Source organism: Lampris incognitus, chromosome 11, assembly GCF_029633865.1.
Source record: "Lampris incognitus isolate fLamInc1 chromosome 11, fLamInc1.hap2, whole genome shotgun sequence".
Lineage (NCBI taxonomy): Eukaryota > Metazoa > Chordata > Actinopteri > Lampriformes > Lampridae > Lampris > Lampris incognitus.
Window position 1 is genome coordinate 31366351 of NC_079221.1, and position 25205 is coordinate 31391555.

Here is a 25205-nt window from a genome sequence, read left to right on the forward strand (position 1 = left end):
TTAAGAGGTGAGGTGACGATCAGCGAGCAGCAGTATGGGTTCATGCCACGAAAGAGCACCACAGATGCGATGTTTGCTTTGAGAATGTTGATTGAGAAGTATAGAGAAGGCCAGAAAGAGTTGCATTGTGTCTTTGTAGATTTAGAGAAAGCTTATGACAGAGTGCCGAGAGAGGAGGTGTGGTATTGTATGAGGAAGTCAGGAGTTGCAGAGAAGTATGTAGGAGTGGTGCAGGATACGTATGAGGGAAGTGTGACAATGGTGAGGTGTGTGGTTGGAATGACAGATGGGTTCAAGGTGGAGGTGGGATTACATCAAGGATCGGCTCTTAGCCCTTTCTTGTTTGCAATGGTGATGGACAGGTTGACGGACAAGATCAGGCAGGAGTCTCCATGGACGATGATGTTCGCGGATGACATTGTGATCTGTAGCGAGAGTAGGGTGCAGGTTGAGGAGAGCCTGGAGAGGTGGAGGTATGCACTGGAGAGAAGAGGAATGAAAGTCAGTAGGAGCAAGACGGAATACCTATGCGTGAATGAGAGAGAGGACAGTGGAATGGTCAGGATGCAAGGAGTGGAGGTGACAAAGGCATTTGAGTTTAAATACTTGGGGTCAACTGTCCAAAGTAACGGGGAGTGCAGTAGAGAGGTGAAAAAGAGAGTGCAGGCAGGTTGGAGTGGGTGGAGAAGTGTGTCAGGAGTGATTTGCGAAAGAAGGGTATCAGCAAGAGTTAAAGGGAAAGTTTACAAGATGGTTGTGAGACCAGCTATGTTATATGGTTTGGAGACAGTGGCACTGACGAAAAGACAGGAGGCGGAGCTGGAGGTGGCAGAGTTGAAGATGCTAAGATTTTCACTGGGAGTAACAAAGAAGGACAGGATTAGGAGCGATTATATTAGAGGGACCGCTCAGGTTGGACGGTTTGGAGACAAAGCAAGAGAGGCAAGATTGAGATGGCTTGGACATGTGTGGAGGAGAGATGCTGAGTATATTGGGAGAAGGATGCTGAATATGGAGCTGCCAGGGAAGAGGAGAAGAGGAAGGCCAAAGAGGAGGTTTATGGATGTGGTGAGGGAAGACATGCAGGTGGCTGGTGTGACAGAGGAAGACGCAGAAGACAGGAAGAAATGGAAACGGATGATCCGCTGTGGCGACCCCTAACGGGAGCAGCCGAAAGTAGTAGTAGATGATATCAGAGACTGCCTGAGAAAGTGGCAGTAGCTCCAATAAGTGAGGAGCAGGATGACTTCTGGATATAATGAAATGAAATGAAAAGAAAGCCATTTTATTTGACATTGTGTTCTTACATGAATTTGTTCTCTGCATTTAACCCATCCTATTGTATAGCAGCAGCGGGCAGCTGCAGCGCCTGGGGACCAACTCCAGTTCTTCTTTCCATTACCTTGGTCAGGGGGGAAAGATAGGAGTATTAACTCTAACATGCATGTGTTTTTGATGGTGGGAGGAAACCGGAGAACCCGGAGGAAACCCACACAGACACGGGGAGAACATGCAAACTCCACGCAGAAGATTGCACATTCATATAAGCACAAAAGCAGTGAACAGAAAGGAAGATGAAAGCGTGTGGATGAGAAAGACCGAGAGAGAGAGAGAGAGAGGCCTCCAAAATTGGATTTATTTTTTAATCGACAGAGGGCTCGTAATTCAGGAGGAGCTTAATTGCCTACACTACAGCTAGTCCTGGGATCAGGTCAAACCTTCAGCCAGTTAGTCAAATAAAGGAGTCCTTCAATTTGCATGGATAATGATCACAGGCTCATGATCAATTCTTGCACCCAGGCCTGTCGTCACTCGCCTCCACCAGTGATCCCAATCATACATCATCAATTAAACTTGCACTTAATCTGATAAAAGGGTTGTATGTAATATTTCGGCTTTGCTGAAGCATATCATGACTACTCGCAGGTGCTGCTTATAATATTTATGTTGTTTTTTAATGGTTTATCCTCAAAAAGACTCTCAGTCCTCGGTGAAATATCCAACAATCTCAGCAAAGTGATATATACCAAATGGCTTCAAACATACCGGTCTGCAAACATGCTAGGTATCCACAACCTTTCTATCTGAATCTGCATGTCTTGTCCATTTTGATTTTGTCATCATTATTCACATTACCCAACAAAAGAGTTCAGCATTCGGACAGAAATTGCACAGTTCACCTTTAAGTTATATATTTTTATGAACCAAATAGCAGCTTCTTGTATGTAAATGAGGGAGAGTTCTCTTCTCTCACGTGTCTTTTCTCTTCTCTCACATGTCTTTTCTCTTCTCTCACATGTCTTTTCTCTCTCTCTGAATGACGTCTTCTCCTTTCTCTTTTTCTGTGTGTGAATGGTGTCATGTGTGTCCCTTGTGTGCTCGTGCAGTCGGTCTCCCAGGTGACGGTGGTTGCCACCTGGATGCTGCTTGGCATTCCCCTCATCACATTTTCTTTTTATATATCTTATAAATCCATATAATTTTTGTTATCCTGGGTTTTTTGTTTTGTTTTTTGTTTTTTACATGGTGATGCTGGTTGTGTGGCTTGGGTCCTGGGCTGTTCCGGTGGTGTTTGGACACTGCTTAGCATCCTGTGCATCATATTCTTCATGCATTTTATAATTCCATTATAATTCTGTTATCCTCTTTCAGTGTTGTAGTCTGAAAATTGTGCACACACAACATCCACTGCACGTTGTCCGTCTTGGGAGAGAGATCCCTCCTCTGTTGCTCTCCCTGAGGTTTCTTCCTATTTTTTCTCCCTGTTAAAGGTTTTTTTTTTTAGGGAGTTGTTCCTTATCCAATGCGAGGGTCTAAGGACAGCATGTTGTGTTGCTGTAAAGCCCCTTGAGGCAAATTTGTAATTTGTGATATTGGGCTATACAAATAAAATTGACTTGACTTGAGAGAGAAGTAATTGAAAAAGTGTGTAGTCCATGTCCGGAGCAAAGGAGGAAAATGCTCGTTTGATTTTTTTTTTACCATATTACAGCTCAGTGCAAGAACACTGAAGCGCAAAAGTGAAAAGGTGGCACCGGTGATGGTTTGATAACCGAAATGTTTGTCCTAGGTCACCTTTTTTACTTATTTCTGCAGAAAGCTATATCACCATGTTAAAATAAACCAAATAAATGTTTTATTACTTTGCCTTTGGACATTGTCTAAACACGTGAATAAAAGTGTACAGATCTTCTGAGTACATTGACAGCATGTACTATTTTTTTAGATCTACACAAAACAGTTGATTCTAGCGGCCTATATTTGACAGTGATACATAAGAAATGGGTGAGAACAGCGCACACAGACAGACAGACAGACAGAGCTGACCGAGAATGAGAGCGATAGACAGGCTGTCAGCACAGTTCTATGTGAAAGGATGTCTCACGATGATGTATGAACTCCCTATTTAGTGCCTTCAACAATCCTGCCTTGTCAAGGATGGGAAAGTATGTGAATATCTCGTAAAGGGAGGATGATTTTGTATGCATGTGTGTGGATATGAGCGTGCAAACACACACACACACGCGCGCTATGTTATCAGGAACTCTGCGGCCAGCTGCAGACAAAGTGGTGGAAAGGCAGATCCCTTATGAGTCTTGGTTATATTGCTTGTGACCCACCTGCTTTTGTGTGTGTGTGTGTTTTGTGAAATGTATTCAGCAGCCCACCTGCCTCTCTGTTTCTCTCCCTCTCTCTCTCTCTCTCTCTCTCTCTCTCTCTCTCTCTCTCCCCCTCTTTGTTTCTTGCGCTTTCTCTTCCACACCTGCCTGTGTCAACCGTGCTAATCCCTGCCGATGACCTTGACAGACAAGTCTTCGATAAGACAAGAAATCCAATCCATTTTCCGCTGTTTGATCTGCCCAAACAACCCCCACACTGGACACAAACAGACATGCATGCAGGCACATTCTCTCCTGAATCCTCTCAGAATGGAGACACAACATGAGGCAGCAGTTTGGCAAACAAATCATCACAAACCCAAATTATCACCAGTGTAGCATTAATTTACATCTCAATACCATTGCCATGAACCCCATTAAATATGGAAATATGTTGTGATATTTACTCATCAGTATCTGAAATAAAATGCCCCACTTCTCATCATGTCACATCCCTCCCCATAATGGACCTTAAATTGTGATTGTTGCAGCTGTCTAAAAATCAGATAAACCCAACTTTTCAGTATTAAGTTGATTGCTTTTCTAACCAACAACCACTTGTATTTCACTTTGTGGCACAAAGCAAAGACTTCTCTTTTGTGGAGGTAAACATCATGTTACAATTTTACAATGTGACAATTTTATTTAGCAGACACTTTTATCCAAAGCGACTTACATCTGAGAGTTAATACAGTTGTCAGGATGCAACAATGCAAGTAAGTGCCAAAAAAATAAGTTCAAATCCGATAGGACATAGGTGTCAACAGGCCGTGCACAAAGGCAATGCATAGGGTGCATAGAAGCTTTGTATATATATATATATACCATCAGGTGTGGAGGTGTTCATGAAAGAGCTGGGTCTTTATCTTCTTCTTATAGATGGAGAGGGACTCAGCAGATCAATTTGAGTTTGATAACTCGTTCCACCACTGGGGAACTACAGAAGAGGAGTCTACCTAGTGACTTAGGGCCCCGTTGTGGCAGAAGTGCCAGTCGCCATTCATTGGCAGAGCGCAGTGAGTGGGACTGAGTGTAGACCTGAATGAGGGAGTTCAGGTAGGTGGGAGCCGTTTTAGTTTTGTTTTTTTGGTGTGTTTTTTTGTAAGCGAGCATCAAGGTTGTGAATTTGATGTGGGCAGCTACTGGGAGCCAGTGGAGGGATATGAACGGTGGAGTGACATGTGCTGTTTTGGGTTGGTTGAAGACCAGACATGCCGCCACATCCTGGATCATTTGCCGAGGTTTGAAAGTGCAAGCAGTGAGACCTGCCAGTAAGGAGTTGCAGTGATATTACAAGAGCCTGTACCAGGAGTTGTGCCGCATGCTCAGACAAGTAGGGTCTACTTTTTCTGGTGTTGTACAGGGCAAATCAACATAACCAAGCAATCGAGGCCACATGAACCTTAAAGGTTAGTTGGTCATCAGTCATGATACCCAGGTTTCGGGCAGACTTTGTAGGCATGAGTTGGGTTGATCCGAGCTGGATATTGATCTGTTGTTGTAATAATGGACTGGCTGGGATGAGGTTGGTGAAGAGGAAGTGGGATAGTCAGGAAGATGAAGAAAGTAGAAAAGAGTACAAGGAGTTGCAGTGTAAAGTGAGGAGAGAGGTGGCGAAGGCAAAGGAAAAGGCGTATGGTGAGTTGCATGAGAGGTTAGACACTAAGGAGAAAAGGACTTGTACCGATTGGCTAGACAGAGGGACCAAGCTGCGAAGGATGTGCAGCAGGTTAGGGCGATCAAGGATCGAGATGGAAATGTGCTGACAAATGAGGAGAGTGTGTGAAGAAGGTGGAAGGACTACCTTGAGGGGATGATGAATGAAGAAATTGAGAGAGAGAGAGAGAGAGAGAGAGAGAGAGAGAGAGAGAGAGAGAGAGAGAGAGAGAGAGAGAGAGAGAGAGAGAGAGAGAGAAGACTGGATGATGTGGGGATAGTGAATCAGGATGTATGGTGGATTAGCAAGGATGCAGTGAGGGCAGCTATGAAGAAGATGAAGAGCGGAAAGTCGGTTGGTCCAGATGACATACGTGTGGAGGCATGGTGATATTTAGGAGAGATGGCCATGGAGTTTTTAACTGGATTGTTTAATACAATCTTGGAAAGTGAGAAGATTCCAGAGGAGTGAAGAAGAAGTATACTGGTACCGATTCTCAAGAATAAGGGTGATGTGCAGAGCTGTAGTAACTACAGAGGTATAAAGTCATGAAGATATGGAAAAGAGTAGTGGAAGCTAGGTTAAGAGGAGAGGTGATGATTAGTGAGCAGCAGTATGGTTTCATGCCAGGGACGAGCACTTCAGATGTGATGTTTGCTTTGAGAATGTTGATGGAGAAGTAAAGAGAAGGTCAGAGGGAGTTACAGTGTCTTTGTGGATTTAGAGAAAGCATACGACAGGGTGCTGAGAGAGGAGGTGTGGTATTGTATGAGGAAGTCAGGAGTGGCAGAGAAGTATGTAGGAGTGGTGCAGGATATGTATGAGGGTAGTGTGACAACGGTGAGGTGTGTGGTTGGAATGACAGATGGGTTCAAGGTGGAGGTAGGATTACATCGAGGATCGGCTCTGAGCTCTTTCTTGTTTGCAATGGTCATGGACAGGTTGACGGATGCAATCAGGCAGGAGCCTCTGTGGACTATGGTGTTCGCAGATGACATTGTGATCTGTAGCAATAATAGGGAGCAGGCTGAAGAAAGCCTGGAGTGGTGGAGACATGCACTGGAGAGAAGATGAATGAAAGTCAGTAGGAGCCAGACAGCATACATATATGTGTGAATGAGAGGGAAGACAGCGGAATGGTGAGGATGCAATGAGTAGAAGTGGCAAAGGTGGTTGAGTTAAAATACTTGGGGTCAACTGTTTAAAGTAACGGGGAGTGTACCAGCAAGAGTGAAAGGGAAGGTTTACAAGATAGTAATGAGACCAGCTATGTTATATGGTTTGCAGATGGTAGCACTGATAAAAAGACAGGAGGCGGAGCTGGAGGTGCCAGAGTTGAAGATGCCAGTGATGAAGAAAAACAGGATTAGGAACAAGTATATTAGACGGACAGCTCAGGTTGGACGGTTTGGAGAAAAAGCAAGAGAGGTAAGATTGAAATGGTTTGGATATGTGTGGAGGAGAGATGCTGGGCATAATGGCAGGATGACCCTAAATATGGAGCTGCCAGGCAAGAGGAAAAGAGTAAGGCCATAAGGCCAGAGGAGGTTTATGGATGTGGTGAGGGAGGACATGCAGGTAGGTGGTTGGCGTGACAGAGGAGGATGCAGCAGATGATGCGCTGTGGTGACCCCTAATGGGAGCAGCTGAAAGAGGAAGAATTATATATATATATAACTTCGTTCAAAGAAACACTCAACGGTAGGGAAAGTGCTCAACAAATAAAGAGCAAAATAATCCAGTATTATTTTGCTGGATTTTATATACAGTGCATCCGGAAAGTATTCACACCCCTTCACTTTCCCCACATTTTGTTATGTTACAGCCTTATTCCGAAATGGATTAAATTCCTTTTTTTTCTCATCAATCTACATACAATACCCCATAATGACAAAGCGAAAAAGGTCTTGTAGAAATGTTTGCAAATTTATTAAAAATAAAAAACTGAAATATTGCATGTACATAAGTATTCACACCCTTTACTCAGTACTTGGTTGAGGCACCCTTGGCAGCGATTACAGCCTCAAGTCTTATTGGGTACGAAGCTACAAGCTTGGCACACCTATATTTGGGGTATTTCTCCCATTCTTCTCTGCAGATCCTCTCGAGCTCTGTAAGGTCAGATGGGCAGCATCACTGCACAGCTATTTTCAAGTCTTTCCAGAGATGTTCAATGGGGTTCAAGTCTGGGCTCTGGCTGGGCCACTCAAGGACATTCACAGACTTGTCCCGAAGCCACGCCTTCATTGTCTTGGCTATGTGCTTAGGGTCGTTGTCGTGTTGAAAGGTAAACTTTCGCCCCAGCCTGAGGTCCTGAGCGCTCTGGAGCAGGTTTTCATCAAGGATCTCTCTGTACTTTGCTCCATTCATCTTTCCCTCTATCCTGACTAGTCTCCCAGTTCTTGCTGCTGAAAAACATCCCCACAGCATGATGCTGCCACCACCATGCTTCACTTTAGGGATGGTATTAGCAAGGTGATGAGAGGTGCCTGGTTTCCTCCAGACGTGACGTGGCCAAAGAGTTCAATCTTGATTTCATCAGACCAGAGAATCCTGTATCTCATGGTCTGAGAGTCCTTTAGGTGCTTTCTGGCAAACTCCAAGCAGGCTGTCATTTGCCTTTTACTGAGCAGAAGCTTCCATCTGGCCACTCTACCATAAAGGCCTGATTGGTGGAGTGCTGCAGAGATGGTTGTCCTTCTGGAAGGTTCTCCCATCTCCACAGAGGAACACTGGAGCTCTGTCAAAGTGACCATCGGGTTCTTGGTCACCTCCCTGACCAAGGCCCTTCTCCCTCGATTGCTCAGTTTGGCTGGGCGGCCAGCTCTAGGAAGAGTCCTGGTGGATCCAAACTTCTTCCATTTACGAATGATGGAGACCACTGTGCTCTTCGGGACCTTCAAAGCTGTAGAATTTTTTTGTACCCTTCCCCAGATCTGTGCCTTGATACAATCCTGTCTTGGAGATCCACAGACAATTCCTCTCACTTCATGGCTTGGTTTCTGCTCTGACATGCACTGTCTACAGTGGGACTTTATATAGACAGGAGTGTTCCTTTCCAAATCATGTCCAATCAATTGAATTTACTACAGGTGGACTCCAATCAAGGTGTAGAAACATCTCGAGGATGATCAGTGGAAACAGGATGAACCTGAGCTCAATTTTGAATGTCATAGCAAAGGGTGTGAATACTTATGTGCATGCTATTTAAGTTTTTTATTTTTAATAAATTTGCAAAAAAATCTACAAAACCTTTTTCACTTTGTCATTATGGGGTATTGTGTGTAGATTGATGGGGAAAAAAGTAATTTATCCATTTTGGAATAAGGCTATAACATAACAAAATGTGGGGAAAGTGAAGGGGTGTGAATACTTTCCGGATGCACTGTTATATATATATATATATATATATATATATATATATATATATATATATATACACACACACAGTGTGTGAGTGTGTGTGTGTGTGTGTGTGTGTAGAGGGGCCTTAATTAAGTATGCCTACTTCCCCTTTGGTTTTGTGTTACATATTTTTTTTCTTTCTCCCCTTGGCATCTTCTGAATGAGTTGACAGGAGACTTAACTAGAGCTCTCCTCTCCTCTCTCCTCCGTTCTTCTATCCTCTCCTCCCATCTCTCCTCACTCCTCTCCCCTCATCTCTCCTCTCCTCTCCTCTCTCCTATGTTCTCTCCTTCCATCTGATATGTCGCCCCATGCTCTCACAAGAGTTCATTAAAGGCGGGGACGCTGTGCTGACAGGAAACGTTGGCAGGAAACCCTCCATGAATATTTCCAAAAGAGGGCTTCGTTCACGAGCCGCCATGCATTTGAATGGACGTGGTTGTCCTCTAGTGGTCACATTGTTGCGGTGCTTTTTTATGCATTCATTCGTTCCTTCGTTATTGTTTAATCGAAGTGTGTACCCGACCTTATTGACATTGGAGGACAGTGCGACAGTCGTCTACCTCAGATAACAGAACTGGTGACTGATAAAGAAGGAAACGTGGGATGAAGAACACCTCCTGACTCGACTTGCCCCAAAATGTATGTCTTTTAGATAGTGTGATTTTCTGACATGTTTCATACAAGCATGAATAAATAAATTCATAAGTGGTGACAACGGTCGGTATCCACGTGTTGCATAAAGCGCTCACTTCATAACACCGTAGGTTAATGAAGTCTTTAAAATGAGTTATTAATTTGAAACTATTATTATTATTATCAATATTATTGTTATTTTATCCCTATTATCATTATTTTTGTTGTTATTCTTTTCATTGTTGTTATTATTATTATTATTATCATCATCATCATCATCACATGGGGTGAAAGGCTTTTCGTCTGACTGATTGACTGATTGATTGAATGATTTTTTTTTACGATTTAACGCCTGCAGTATCACTGATACACCACTGGGAGGCAGACTTTACTAAAGGAAAGGAAGAAGCAGGTACTGCAAGCAGTCTTCCCTTTAGTTCTGGTTCTGCATTAGCTGAATAGAAAATTGTCTGGCAGTTTGAAGGAGTTTTTTATGCTCCTACAAGTTTGGTAAAATATTTGAATCGAGACTCCGCTGGTGTAACGATACTTGGCCAACTCTTTCACACAACATAAATGGTCAGTTTGGTCCTGGATTATTTTCGTCTTTTTGCCTTATACTTCTCTTCTTGTTTGTTGAATTAAATTGTACCGTTTTTCCCCTCCCACGCCTGTTTAAAGACAGAAATGGGATATATTATATCATACCGTATTGTGTCATATCATATCCTATCATATATCCTATGTGTTGTGTTGTGTTTTTGAATATGACGTAGTTTCAATATCCAGCATTACAAATACGAACAAAGCAATATGGCTTAAAAATGTTCAGCTTATGATATTCAAAAGATACCTTTTTTGATATTTCAATCATTGTGGCTTTATCGTCCAAAGGGTTCCGGTTATATCTTTCAAAAGGACCTCCGTTCATCTTTGTGCCCTCCCAGCATCAAGGGTTAGATCATAATTATTCCATTATGGAAATAACTAAACTGGTCAGTTGTTAACAGTCTGCTGAATTTACACATCAGATGTTCCCTTCATCCTAAAATAAACGTCAGTGAGCAGCTGGAGAAGACACTAATGCCATTCCTGTCTTACTGTTTCACTCTGTCTCTCTTCCATCTATCTGTCTGTCTGTCTACTCCCATCTACTCTGGCCTATACTCCTGCAGTCTGCCCTCTCCTCCTCATTCGCTTCTTCCTCCTTTACTCCTCCTCCTGTATCCCTATACCCGCTCTTCCTCTGATTGGGAATAAAGCCGTTTTAAAGGCCCGCACTTCTCTGCCTCCTCACCTCCTCCACCTTCTCTCTCCACACCTCCTCCGAGTTCCATTCTTCACAGATTACATTTTTTCATCCAACTACTCCATCTCCTCCTCCCCAGCCTGCCTTCATCCTGACCTCTCCCCCTTCTTTCCTTCCCCTTCATTTCTTCCTGTCCTGCTCTTCACACCTCCTACCATCCTCAGCTAAAACGTTTCTCAGAGTTCCTTTCAAATACTGAACTATGTCGGATGTGTTGGATTAAGTTTCCCAATTACTTAAAAGCTCTAAAAAGTGAAACTGTTTCTTATGCAATTAAACAAAAATACTACATATTGATAAATAGTCACCTTTTTAAGATGGTATCCAAAGAAATGTGGCATACCATATTTTATTATTTGATGTGTAATCAATCAATAACTTTATTTGTCCCCAGTGGGGCAATTGGCTATGCGGCAGTGGGATGCATACATTTAGCACGCATAAAAACACACAAACATAAATACAACACTAAGACCAAAAAACATAAATACACAGCCTTATACTCAGCCGGTAAAAAATCAACAATAATTTACAACATTATGCAAATAACTAACTTTTCCTCCCATAGTTTAGGAGGGAGATGGCAGATAGTATAAAGGAGTGTTTGTATCTGCTGGTTTTAGCTGGTGGAGGTCTGAGGAAGGAACCAGATGGCAGAAAGTCAAACTGTTGGTGTAATGAATGGGAACAATCAGACATGATGGATTGTGCCTTCTTATGTAACTGTTTGTTGTAAGGATCCTGGAGAGACGTCTGTGCAGTGCCAGTTATTTCGATGCAGATATTAAACACCTTAGTGAGTACATTTTTGTATTTTACCTTGAGATTGATACCAGCACATAAAGGAGGAAGTGAGCACCGACTCGATAAAAGATCAATAAAACCTGGAACTTAAGAGACTTTCCTGAGACAAAGAGATGCTGCTGGCTTTTCTCACACACCATATCAATATTACTCTCAAATGTCAGTTTGTTGTCTAGTATAGTTCCCAAATACTTGCAGGACTCCACTATTTCTATATTCTGGCCATCTATCACTGTGACAGGAGAGGGGTGAGAACGTCTAAAATTAATGCACATATACTTAGTCTTTGACCCATTCAGTACTAAAAATGAATTATGACACCAATTTGAAACAGTCAACAACAGGACCATGGGAAGTTTTTTGGCTGTTTAGCAGATCCACCATGACTGTATCATTAGTAAACATCAAGATGTGATGGTTTTCATACATGTCATCAGTGTACTCAGTGTGTACAGTAGAAGAGAGAGGATGCATCCCTGGGAATGTTATGGACAGCTCAGACAATTCATCCTTTACTGTCACTCTTTGCGTCCTGCACGTGAGGAAGTCTAGAATCCAGCCAACTATACCACTGTCCAAGCCACGCTTGTCTAGCTCCTGGACCAGCAGATGTGGCTGTATGTTGTTGATGGCTGATCCACAGCCAATAGTCCTGCGTGGTTGTTGGAGTTATCGAGGTGCTTGTATATGTAGTTGAGCTAGTGAGGCATCCTGAACCTCTCTCTTGGTTCTATATGCAAACTGCAGTGGGTCAAGAAGATGTTCGGTCCTGTTCAGCAGTTCTTTTTTGATCAATTTTTCAAATGACTTCATTACTATCGAGGTCAGGGCTATGTGCTTTCTAATGCATTTTATCAATGAAACACAATGCGATCTATCATTGCAATGAGTGTTATAGCATTCATTACAATCACAGCTGTATTGCAACATTCATTAAATTAATTGTTGTAATAAATGTTACATTTACACTTGCAACACAGTTTATATATTGTGTGTGCGAGTGCAATGATAGCATTGTGTTGTATTGATAAAAGACGTTAGAATAAAAGCCATCCGGTGTGGGAAGATAGTGGCGCGAATTCACATTTGCAACGGCCTCACCCAGTACTGGTGTGGGAAGACGGCGGTGCGAACTTACGTTTATGGCGGCCTCATCCAGTACTGTCCATGCGGTGTCTTTGTCCATGTCTGCGTTTAAGTTTGTGTCTTCGTTTGATGGCTGGGAGGGTTGGCGCTGGATTGGCGGGGAGAGCTTGGTCTGATGCGTCCTATGGGCCCAGGGACCACAGCCCTGCCCAGAGCAGAAAAACCAAGGGTGATCTAACAGGATGCAGAAGCAGGGCAGGCTAAGCTAACTGCTAGATCATGCAGACCAGCAGTTCCGATAACACTGAGGGTGGTCTGGCGACGGCCTTGTCTAGCATTGACTGTGTTCTTGATGTCGTGTGGAGCGCGGGGAGGTGTGTCGAAGGTGTCTGGCTGGGAGAGTGGACATTGGATCTGCTGGGGGAGCCTAGTCTGCTGCACCCGGTGGGCCCAGGGACCACAGCCCTGCCTGGAGCTGCACCCATGGAGGAAATACCGAAAGTGATTTGACAGGATGCGGAAGCAGGGCAGGCTAAGCCAACTGCTAGCCCATGCAGACCAGCAGTTCCGACAGTCACCCCGGCGTTTGTTTTCTTAGACCAGCGGTCGGGAACCTATGGCTCGCGAGCCATATATGGCTCTTCCGGTGACGGCATATGGCTCCCAGACAATTTTGAGTTGAAAAAAAATTTTTTTTTCAAAAAAATCAGTTTGGAACTGATTTTAAAATACTTGTGATATTTCTTAATAATACTGTGTCATTTTAAAGTAAACAGAAATTAGTTTTGAAGATAAATTTCACGGGTCACGGGTCACCCGTGGGTCGGGTCGGGAACCAATGGCTCGCGAGCATGTCCGGGTCATTGTAAAGGTGAAGAAATCAATTTTATCAGATAGCCAACTAGTTTATCCGCTTCAACCCTTGTAACGGAAAAGATGGCGAAAAGAAAAAAAGACGATGATTACCGTGCATTCCAGGCTGCGTGGACAGAGGAATTTGCATTTGTGGAGAGAGCAGGATCTGCGGTATGTCTAATATGCAATGATAAAATTGCATCGATGAAACGGTCAAATATAAAGCGGCACTTCGATACGCACCATGCTTCATTTGCATCGAAATATCCAGCGGGGGACAGCAGGAAAAGGGCATGCGAGGAGCTACAGCGGAGAGTGCAGACGAGTCAGCAGCAACTACGTGTGTGGACCAAGCAAGGTGACGGGAATTCCGCTAGCTTTGCGGGGGCTTTGGCAATAGTAAGGAATGGAAAGTCATTCACAGATGGCGAGTATGCCAAAACATTCATGCTTGATGTGGCCAATGAACTGTTTGATGACTTCCCAAATAAAGACAAGATAATCAAACGAATAAAAGACATGCCCCTGTCAGCAAGAACTGTGCACGATCGTAGCATCATGATGGCAAATCAAGTCGAGGAAACACAAATTAAGGACATAAACGCCGGGACATACTTTTCTCTCGCGTTAGATGAGTCAACAGACGTTAGCCATCTATGTCAGTGCAGTATCATTGCCAGGTATGCTGCAGGTGACACACTGCGTGAGGAAAGCTTGGCTGTTTTGCCAATGAAAGGGACAACAAGAGGAGAGGATTTATTCATGTCTTTCATGGAGTTTGCTAAAGAAAAAAAACTACCGATGGATAAACTTATTTCTGTCTGTACTGATGGTGCACCCTGTATGTTGGGGAAGAACAAAGGATTTGTAGCGCTTCTCCGTGAACATGAAAAGAGAGCCGTCCTAAGTTTTCATTGCATCCTGCACCAGGAGGCGCTTTGCGCTCAGACGTGTGGCCAGGAGCTTGGCGAGGTGATGTCTCTGGTCATTCGAGTGGTCAACTTTATTGTTGCCCGAGCTTTAAATGATCGCCAGTTTAAAGCTCTGTTAGAAGAAGTTGGGAATCATTATCCCGGTCTGCTTTTACACAGCAACGTGTGTTGGTTGTCAAGGGGGAAGGTGCTCAGCCGTTTTGCAGCTTGCCTAAGTGAAATCCGGACTTTTCTTGAAATGAAAGGCGTCAAGCATCCTGAGCTAGACAACACTGACTGGCTCCTGCAGTTTCACTATCTCGTGGACATAACTGGCCATCTGAACCAGCTCAATGTGAAAATGCAAGGTATTGGAAATACAATCTCATCCCTTCAACAAGCAGTGTTTGCATTTGAAAGCAAGCTGGAAGTCTTTCTCAGGGACATTGAAACAGGTCGTCTTCTGCACTTTGAAAGACTGCAACAATTTAGAGATGCATGCTTAGCAAGTGACTCCACTCAACATCTGGATCTCCAGCAGCTAGCTGGCTTTACGTTCAATCTCCTGCAGTCATTCAAAGCACGTTTTGGAGAATTTCGTGCGCGCACTGGTCTTTTCAAGTTCATCACTCATCCACATGAGTGTGCAGTGGACAAAATCGACCTGACATGCATCCCCGGGGTCTCTATCGGAGACTTTGAGCTGGAAGTTGCTGACCTGAAGGCATCAGACATGTGGATGAGTAAGTTCAAGTCACTTAATGGAGAGTTGGAAAGTCTTGCGCGACAGCGAGCAGAGCTGGCGAGGGAACACAAGTGGACAGAAATTAAAAATCTTCAACCTGAAGACCAGCTGATTCTTAAAACTTGGAACGAGCTTCCTGTGACATACCACACAATGCAGCGTGTGAGTATTGCCGTATTGACCATGTTTGGCTCTACATATGCATGTGAACAGTCTTTCTCGCATATGAGGAACATTAAGACCAACCTACGCTCACGTTTAACTGATGGAAGCCTCAACGCCTGCATGAAGCTCAACCTCACCATGTATGAACCAGACTACAAGGCCATCAGCAAAACCATGCAGCACCAGAAGTCGCATTAAAAGTAAGACATATTTAATTTATTATACGTTAAAAATACTATATGGCTCTCAATGAAATATATTTAGAAATATTTGGCTTTTATGGCTCTCCCAGTCAAAAAGGTTCCCGACCCCTGTCTTAGACAGTGGTTTTTTTTTGTAGTTTGATATATGTGATCTTCTAGTTTTTAGATATGTGTTTTTGTCTTTGTGTTGCACTGCTGTGGGAAATATCATTTCCCCCAGCCCACAGATATCTCCAGATAAGAAATGACAGTGTTCCTGATTCCTGAGAAAGCCCTGATTAAATCAATTCAAGTAACAAAATATGCTATGCCAAATGTCCACTACAGGCATCTTGTTCAAAGTGGAATGACTTATATTGTGCATCATAATGTATGTGGTGCATCATAATATCAGTTACGGCATGGAAATGAGTCATTCATGCTACACACTGGGTTTTAATGAGGGATTAGCAAAGTGGAATGAACACATGGACAGTTGGTAAGGGAACGAAGGGCTTTTCAGCAACCACAGTGATACTGGAGAAAATAAGGCTATTTTTTTATCATGTCATGATCATAACTCTTTTTGGCCATGTCCTTTAGCGTTTTGTTCGATTGATGATGAGAGAGTTTCAGCTGATTAACATCTGATTCATGATGCGTTTGATCAAACACCAGCGAGATGAAAAACAGAACAGGCTGGCGCCTGATAAAGACTTTGTGTCTCAGTGCCACATGCTAATAGACGGCCTTTCACCTTTTTAAGGCATGTTTGGATTAGTTCAATTTGCTTTGAATGAACCACATCTACAGTGAACCAAACATCTAATATAGGGCAATTAAGGCTTCATTGTAAACATGTTTATCTCTTCTACACACAATTTTTTCTTGTCAGTTTCAATCAATTTACAGGGCAATTTACTATTAACAGTGATGAAGATAATTATGACTACAGTGTGTATGGTAATACTGATGATGTGATGATAATGATGTGATTACAATGGTGGGTATCGCAGTATTGATGGCGCCAATAATGATGACAGCAATGATAGGTGGAGGAACAATAGGTAGGAAGGAATACAAAGTAAAGTGGTCATTATATTGGGTACTTCTGATTGTTTTGTTTTGTTTTGCTTCTTAAACCATTTAACTTTGTGACGTTGCAGTGTTTTGAGTCTGCTTGCTGCTGCAAAATACTATTTCTCCATGTGGATAGATTTCTTATCGGCGTTCATAAGACATGATCTATAGTCGTTTCCAGTGTTTATTTGTGGTCAGTTTTATTTTATTATTATTATTACTTGGGATATTTCACATATAGAAACATAAAAAATTGGCAGTATTTGTAGTCATTTTGTCATTTGTATGTCATTTGTGAATGAGGCCAAGTAAGTTGCACGTCAAGTGGTGTCCACCCAGTTCTCCCTGTCAATGTGCATCCCGGCGTTCATTTCAAATCTCTACTTCAGTTCACATGGGCAGACCCATGAGATCAACTGCCCACCATGTTTGCTGGGAAATATAACAAACACTGCAAATACTCCGTTTACAAAGGCTTTAAGTAACAAAAAAACAAAAAAACTAAAGAAAAATATATTCATTTATTTCTCCATATATATGCCCTCTGAATTAATCCATTTCTCATGAACAACTCACAGTAATGCCACTACCTTGATTTGTATACACTGACAAATAATATAATAATATAATAAATAATATAACAAATGTTATAATAATAACAGTTTTCCCCATGTTTTTTTTAATCCTTCCAGTTAGAGAAGATGTTTATTCTTCCAGCATATGTATGATATAAAAAGATCATGACGTCGGATCAGGTTACTGCTACTGTGTGCCACTTCTGGTGTAATTCACCTGAATGGCAAAGCCCTTCCTGCCTCTGTTTCCAGACAAGGCTGAATGGAAAGATTAATCGGTAGTCATGTAAGACAGGTCCGCCATGTCACATGACACGGCAGACCTGAGTTGCCTTGGGGTTAATTGGATTAACCATATGGTTTCCTGGGACACGCATTCACACCTAGCACACGGCGGCATTAAACCTTTAGCCCTGTTGCACAGAATCACTACTGTGGGCAGCTCCTCAATTAAAACTCACAACTGATAGAGACATACAGCACACTGGGAAAACATAGTTCAGCTACTATGAATAATAATGATAATAATAACAATAATGATAATAATGAGAGGTACCGTAGCTTAGCAGTTAGCCCCGACTTGGCTCGTGGACCCTTCTGTGCGGAGTTTGTATGCTTCTCTACACGTCTGGATACTCTGGGTCTTTTTTCCCCCCATAGTCCAACAGCACGCATCTTTAGGTGAGAATCGAATATCTAAAATTGTCCATAGACATGAACAGGAAGGAGGGTGAATGATATTTTGTAATGATGGCACTGTGATGGACAAGCAAGCCCCGCCCCCCTGGGGGGGATCCCAGCCTTCAACCTTCAACCCAATGCCTGCTGCGAAAGGCTGCAGTCACCCTTGCAACCTTGCATTGGATTAAGTGGAAAGAAAAGGAATGAATGAGCATCAATAATAATTAATCATCAAATCTTACTTCATTCAGACACACAGGTAGGTCCATATTTAAAAAACAACAACAACAACAAAGAAATACAACACAGGACAACACAAAAATATAGCTAGAAACGGCGATTTACAAGTCCACAATAATTAAAATCTATACAGACATTTGTTCCAATGTTTCCAGAAACAACAGGAGTACCTTGTGTCACTTTGTGTAGGCTCAGTTAAGAGCATTATAATTGCTTTCTAAGAAACAATTAATCGACAGATAAATTTGTACATAAAATTCCTCAACACAGCATGAAAAGTGGGACCATTACTAGTCACAAACATATGACTTGTTCTTGTCCAACTTGGAAGCTTGCTTACCTGCAGCATTTTCATTTTTGCTTTGCTATAATCGCATCACAAGTGGGCTGTATAGAGTGGAGTACAGTAGGCCCTAAAAAGAGCCGTTTTAACCTCATCTATACACATATGAAATCTGCGTGCCAGCATATTGGCTTGTGCATACAGTTTGCAACACTGGCGCCGCACATCATCATCATCACATAAATCATTCCTAATGATGTGACCCAGATATCTTACTTTGTTCACCATATTTAGTGCTTGGTCTGCCAAGAAAAATGAAGGAAAATTTTGCTTCTGATCCTCCTTGGTTTTAGCAATCTTGACAACACTCTTTTTAGAGTTAAATTTAATGCCATGCTGCACACCATAGCTTAAGCAGACCGAGCAGTTGCTGTAAGCCAGCACTATAAGGGGGACAGTATGACTAAGTCATCGGCGTACATCAGATGGTTAATAAGACTATCCCCCATACAGCCAATCTTACACTCTTAACTTTTTGGAAAGATCATCCATATATACATTGAAGAGAACAGGCGACAGTATTCCACCTTGTTGGACCTCATTGGTCACTAGGAAGGGTGCAGATATACTCTTACCCCATCTGACTTGCATGGTTTGATATGAATACCAAAAATGTAAGATCCTTATCAAATTAGAGGGGACCCCTCACTCTTGTAGTTTAACAAACAATTTACCATGATGAACTCGGTTCAACGCTTTTGATGCATCCAGAAAACACAAAATACTGTACTGCTAAGTCTTCTATATTTACTAACAACTTCCTTCAGTGCATATATGCACAAATATGTGTCGTGTTTATTTTTAAAACCAAATTGACTGTCGGTAGTTGATATATATTCTTGAAGCCTATCCAAGAGAATTTGTTCTAATACTTTGGAAAGTATGCTAGCCAGAGCAGTTGGCCTATAATTTTCTATGCTGGATATTTTACTAGTTTTGTCTTTGATTACTGGCACTAGTAAGACAGACAACATAGAGTCAGGTAGGATGCCAGGCATTAACAATCCAGAAAAACACATAGCCAGTAACACTGAGATTCTGTGGCTAGCATACTTCAGATGTTCTGCTGTTATTTGGTCAAGGCCACATGCTTTGTTCACTGACAATTTCTCAATGACATAGCAAGCTTCATCAGGTCTAATAACCACATCATCATTATTCGACACATCACCAACATTAAATTTGTCACTCTTTACACAATTAAAAATATCTCTATAGTGTTTTCTCCACAATTCAGCAATATTTTCAGGCCCAGTAATCCCATCAATGCTGGATGGCAAGGGCATCTTACTATTATTAATAACCTTAACTTCCTTCCAGAAGTCACAGACATTATTCTGCTGAAGCTTTCTGGCCATGGCGTTCGCCCTCATGGCCTGCTCATTTCTTTTAATAAAACATACAGCATATTTAAGTCTAGCGTTAGCCCATTTCTGGTGTTCACACTCTAGGTCATGCCTTGCTTTTCCTGATAAGACCCAGTTTCTAAAAACTTATTTGGCCTCTACATGTAGTTCAGCTACATATTCATCCCATCCTGGCCTGACGTTATGTTGTTTAGCCCTTTTTTGGTAGAATGATTTACTGCCATTATTTAGACATTTCACAGTTTTATCATATATTATACATGGATCACGCTTGAGGACCTTTATTTGTAATTTGTTAATTAAAACAGAGATGCTTAAGTTGCTCAAGATTGACTGCATTGTGGACCTCATATAGTCTGTGTCATGAAGTCAGTATATTATATTTCCATATAATTCAGCTCTGCCCTGTGAGAAACCCAAACATCACGACCAAGGAAAGACACCAGGGAGCTGAATGCATTTCTAATAACAGGACTACATTACATAAGAGAGCCCTGCATGTGATGTTCTCACTTTTGACATTTTTCAAGTGCCTGACAAGTTAAATCATTGAAGCCTCACCAAGTTCAACTATTTGAAACCATTTCAAGTTTAGTTTTGCCCATGCGCTGGCATGGACACTTAGTACAATTTTTCCTCAAAGCCGTCTCCTGGAAAGCATTCCTGTATGAAGTTTAAAAGTCAAACACAATTAACATTGGTGTGATGTCAAAGTAAGTGACTGGACAAATACTTCACACGTGTATACGCAGTACACAGTTGTATAATATTCCTGGCACTATGTTTGTGGGGTATCAATGGAGGATATCTTCCATAACTGTAATTAATGTTTTACCTTGTATATTTAATGTCTGAGTGCATTAACACAAATATCTCACAACTGTTAAGTCAATGTGACCTTTCGGTATCCATTCATTTGTTAAATGTAAAGGGATTTACAGGACCAGACAGACTGCATCAGTCTGCAGATACACATGGAGAAATCCACGCAAGGATTTGATTACTCAAGTTGTCGGTGTTGTTGTACTCTGTTTGCAAACACCAGGAGCTGCAGTCTGGCAGCCATGGTTGAAACAACATCACCTCATTACCGTTCTAAAAAATATAAATGTTATTCTGATGAAGTGGCTGGTTGTACATATATATATATATATATATATATATATATATATATATATATATATACACACACACACACACACACATACAACCAGCCACTTCATCAGAATGGAATGACATGAAACAGGCTTGTACTGTCTCAAAGAATTTACTTGTCTCACTGGATTATTCTGCTCCTTATATTAACTATGACTAGAAACTAAATTGTAGGTGAGAATACTTGATTTTCTATGTGATAACAGTTTTTTCAATTCAGACTCATTTACAGTATTCCCCTATTGTGATAATAGTCACAATAGGAAGTAACCTGGATGAAAAACATTACATCCTCTTTGACCTTAGAGGAGATAAAATATGAACTTTGAATCCAAGGTCTGGTGACAACTTGGAAAGTTTTTTAGGACTACGTCAACATTCTTTGTTTTGGAAGCTGGTCTGGCCGCGCGTGCATGTTAGTGCATGTGAGGTAGCTATAGCATTAGCAGGATAGCTAGCCAGCTAATAATTATGTTACATGTATTTAGGTCACCTGGCAGATCGAAGAAATAGCTCCTTACCAAGTTAAATATGTTATTAATGTTAACAAGACGCCCTGTGGTGGTCTGGCGGCCTGTCCAGGGTGTATCCTTGCCTGCTGCCCAATGACTGCTGGGATAGGCTCAAGCATCCCCACGACCCTGAGAGCAGGATAAGCGGTTTGGATGATGGATGGATGGGCGGCACGGTGGCGCAGTGGATAGCGCGGTCGCCTCACAGTAAGAAGGTCCTGGGTTCGAGCCACGGGGTAGTCCAACCTTCGGGGTCCTCCCGTGTCGTCCTGTGTGGAGTTTCAATGTTTTCCCCATGTCTGTGTGGTTTCCTCCGGGGGATCCGGTTTCCTCCCACAGTCCAAAGACATGTAGGTCAGGTGAATCGGCCATACTAAATTGTCCCTAGGTATGAATGTGTGTGTGTGTGTGTGTGTGTGTGTGTGCGGGCCTGTGTGATAGTCTGGCGGCCTGTCCAGGGTGTCTCCTCGCCTGCCGCCCAATGACTGCTGGGATAGGCTCCAGCATCCCCACGACCCTGAGAGCAGGATAAGCGGTTTGGAAAATGGATGGATGGATGATGGATGGATGGATGTTAACAAGAATAGGTCGATAGGCTCCAGCATCCCCACGACCCTGAGAGCAGGATAAGCAGTTTGGATAATGGATGGATGGATGGATGTTAACAAGACTAGGTCAATATCTAGCTGTTTTTACATGACTACGTTTAAAATCCGGCTGTTTTGACACCGGTTCCATGAACAGCTGATGACGTAATAGAAAACTGTTCACACCTATTCATTTTGAAAGAGCAATGGCCAATGGGGAATCTCCACCTCGGCTGTTCGACCAATGATATAACTCCATCACTCACTTAGGCACTTGCTCACGGACAACCACATGTGTATGGCTGGCCCCATTGTTGTGGTCCAGCCAAAAAAAATAACTATAAAAACCAATATTCCAACCGAAGCGAACGAACGAATAGCCAAGAACGGGGAGGCAGGGGGGAGGAGGGAGGTTTGTTGTGTGTTAATCCGAGATGCCGGTGCTGAATGTCGTAAAGCGCTTTTAACCCACCGTCGTTTAATCACTTATCTATTCATTCACTTCTACTATTTATCTATCTTAAGGGACTGACATTGCATTTTTAATGAGTTGTTTTTATATATATAGTTTGCAAATCACATCAGATTTACAATGAATAAAACACAGCAAACATTTCCCCCCTGTTGTCCCTCCCATAACTCATCAACTGGTTTTGATGAGTTTTTAAGGTGATGAATGACTTAATTGGTGATGTTTTTGTAAACGAACACAACAATATTTCTATTCAGATAAGCAGTGGGTGACATCATTAACTGGGTTAATCTCGTTTATCCTTTAGGACCTCACCCAAATGAAGAGCTTCAAATTAATGTATTCATTCCCACAGGGGGTGACACGTACCTACATAGCACCTGAACAACAGCTGGTTACATCCTTGAGAATGATGACTAATGAATAGGCCATGGGATTCATATTCACATATGTTATATAGGTACAGCTGCTTAACATAATAAAGACACACAAGCGTCTTTCGCCCTGCAGAAATAAGACCCAAGATGAGCAGTGTGGTTTCCAATACTAGCTGCAAAACCTTCCCCCTTAAGTGGGATGGCAGAAATATAAATTAAGGCAACGATAGCTCAAACGGTTTCCATCTAAAAAGTTGACCTTGAGGGAAAAGAAAATCAATACAGCTTTTCTTTGTGGAGAAAATAATAGGCTACTGTGGCTGCTAATGTATGGCCATGTTGACAAAGTCTACCCAGGACCCGCTTATAGCCTACTAGTCGTGTTACCAGGTAAACGATCAAAACAGACCCGTTATGTGACCACAGACCGGCACCGCAGACGCAACACTTCAAACGAAGGCGCGTGTTGAAATAGCTTCTCTAATCACTTCCATCCATCAATGGTCACCTCGGAGCTAAAAAAGACAGCCTATACCGCGTCGAGTGGCTCATCGATCCTCCTTTTCATTGGCGCGACCGGCTGTCAATCACTGGCTGCGGTGTCCGGGGTTGGCTGAGACGTTGAACACGGGACGGCGATCGTTATAATCCTCGTTTTACTGAGTTATCTCCTCTGTTGGTCCCCGTCTCCGAGCCGGTGGGTGGGTGTGTGTGTTTGTGTTTGTATGGCTGTGTGTGTGTGTGTGTGTGTGTGAGTGAGTGCGCTGCGACGTTTCTCCCTATTGTGACCGTGCATAGACTACGTGCGCTTTCGCCGGAGATAGACCGCCGTTGCTTCGCGTCCGTCGGAATTCAACCGGATGCTCAGAGTAAATCCTAGCCGAGGAAACCGTAGAGAAAACGGCCTGAATATGGGACAAATCATAGCATGGAGTTAAATTTGCTGCCTGCGTAACTCTCCACCTGCCGAGCTGCGCGCCCCCGACGCCAGCAGAAGAACGCGCATTTCAGCAGCCGCAGCCGCAGCAGGAGGATACCTGGATAATACACACACACACATATAAATATATATATATATAAATATAATATATATATATATATATATATATATATTATATTTTACCGGTCGCCAGGATGGGAACTGTCTTGTCTATATCACCGCTCTCCAAAAAGGGGTCCATCATGGACAGCGACGCGGCAGCCGGGGGACCGGGGCTCAGCGCGGCCGGCAAAAACGACAAGAGCGTCAAACGACATTCGATGCTGGTGTCGGCTCTCACGTGGAGGAAGCTGATGACGAGTTCGGCCAAGAAAAAAAGTGCCAAGAAAGTCAGCCCGAACCCGCCTCCTCCCAGCGAGCCGCCGGCCCGCCAGGTCGCCCAGCTGAACAATGAGAACACCAAAAAGTCGCGTCAGACGGACGAGAGGAAGCCCAAAGCGCCCATCCCCGTGCCGGTTCCCACGGTCCCGAACCAGAACCCTCAGCCGGCCCCGACCCAGATCGTGCTCACCCAAAGCGGGAAGCTCTCCTCCATCAGGAAGCAGCCCAGCAGCCTGTCAATCATCTCCCCCCGACGGGTAATCGTCCAGGCTTCAACCGGGGAGCTGCTCCGCTGTCTGGGGGACTTTATGTGCAGGAGGTGCTCCAAACTGAAGGAGTTAACCTGCGCGGATGTGATCCTCTGGTTCCGCAACATCGATCGGACTCTGTTGATCCAGGGCTGGCAGGACCAAGGCTTCATCACACCGGCTAACCTGGTGTTCGTTTACCTGCTGTGCCAGGACACGGTCACGGACGACGTTGACAGCGCGTACGAGTTGCAGGGCGTCTTCCACAGCTGTCTCTACCTCGCTTACTCCTACATGGGCAACGAGATCTCCTACCCGCTCAAGCCGTTCATGATCGAGGCCAACAAGGAGGTGTTCTGGGAGAGGTCGCTCAGCATCATCGACAGGATGAGTGCCAAAATGCTGCTTTTGAACTCCGATCCGCACTTTTTCACCGAGGTTTTCCAGGATCTGAAAGACCAACGCGAGGAGAGCGGCGAGTCCAACCCGGACCGCTGACGCGCACATGAGAGACGGGAAACCGGGTGATGTTTTGACGAACGTCTCATAAAAAAAAAATCACCCCGATGGGGTGAGTTTAATTTACTCGAATGTAAAAGAGGGTCTCGTGGGAGGGCTGGAGGGGGGGATTTAACCCCCCCCACCCCACCCCCACTCTTTAATTGTAGACTGACTGTCTTAAGACCATGTAGGCTGTCACACTATATTCAAACTAGTGTTTTTAAGATACAACACTTCAATGCATGCCGATCTGACATTGCCCTCTCATGTCCCTGGAAGACATCGCAGGACAGCTACATACAGGGATCATGCTCGTCCACGCAAACATGTGC

The 25205-nt window shown here is 43.3% G+C and overlaps 1 protein-coding gene across 1 annotated transcript; it reads left to right on the forward strand.

Moving 5' to 3' along the window:
• Window positions 1–23937: 23937 nt before the first annotated feature.
• On the forward strand, window positions 23938–24870 carry cdk5r2b (cyclin dependent kinase 5, regulatory subunit 2b (p39)). The gene has a single exon (XM_056290106.1). The coding sequence runs from the start codon at window positions 23938–23940 to the stop codon at window positions 24868–24870; it is 933 nt and encodes a 310-aa protein (XP_056146081.1).
• Window positions 24871–25205: the final 335 nt, after the last annotated feature.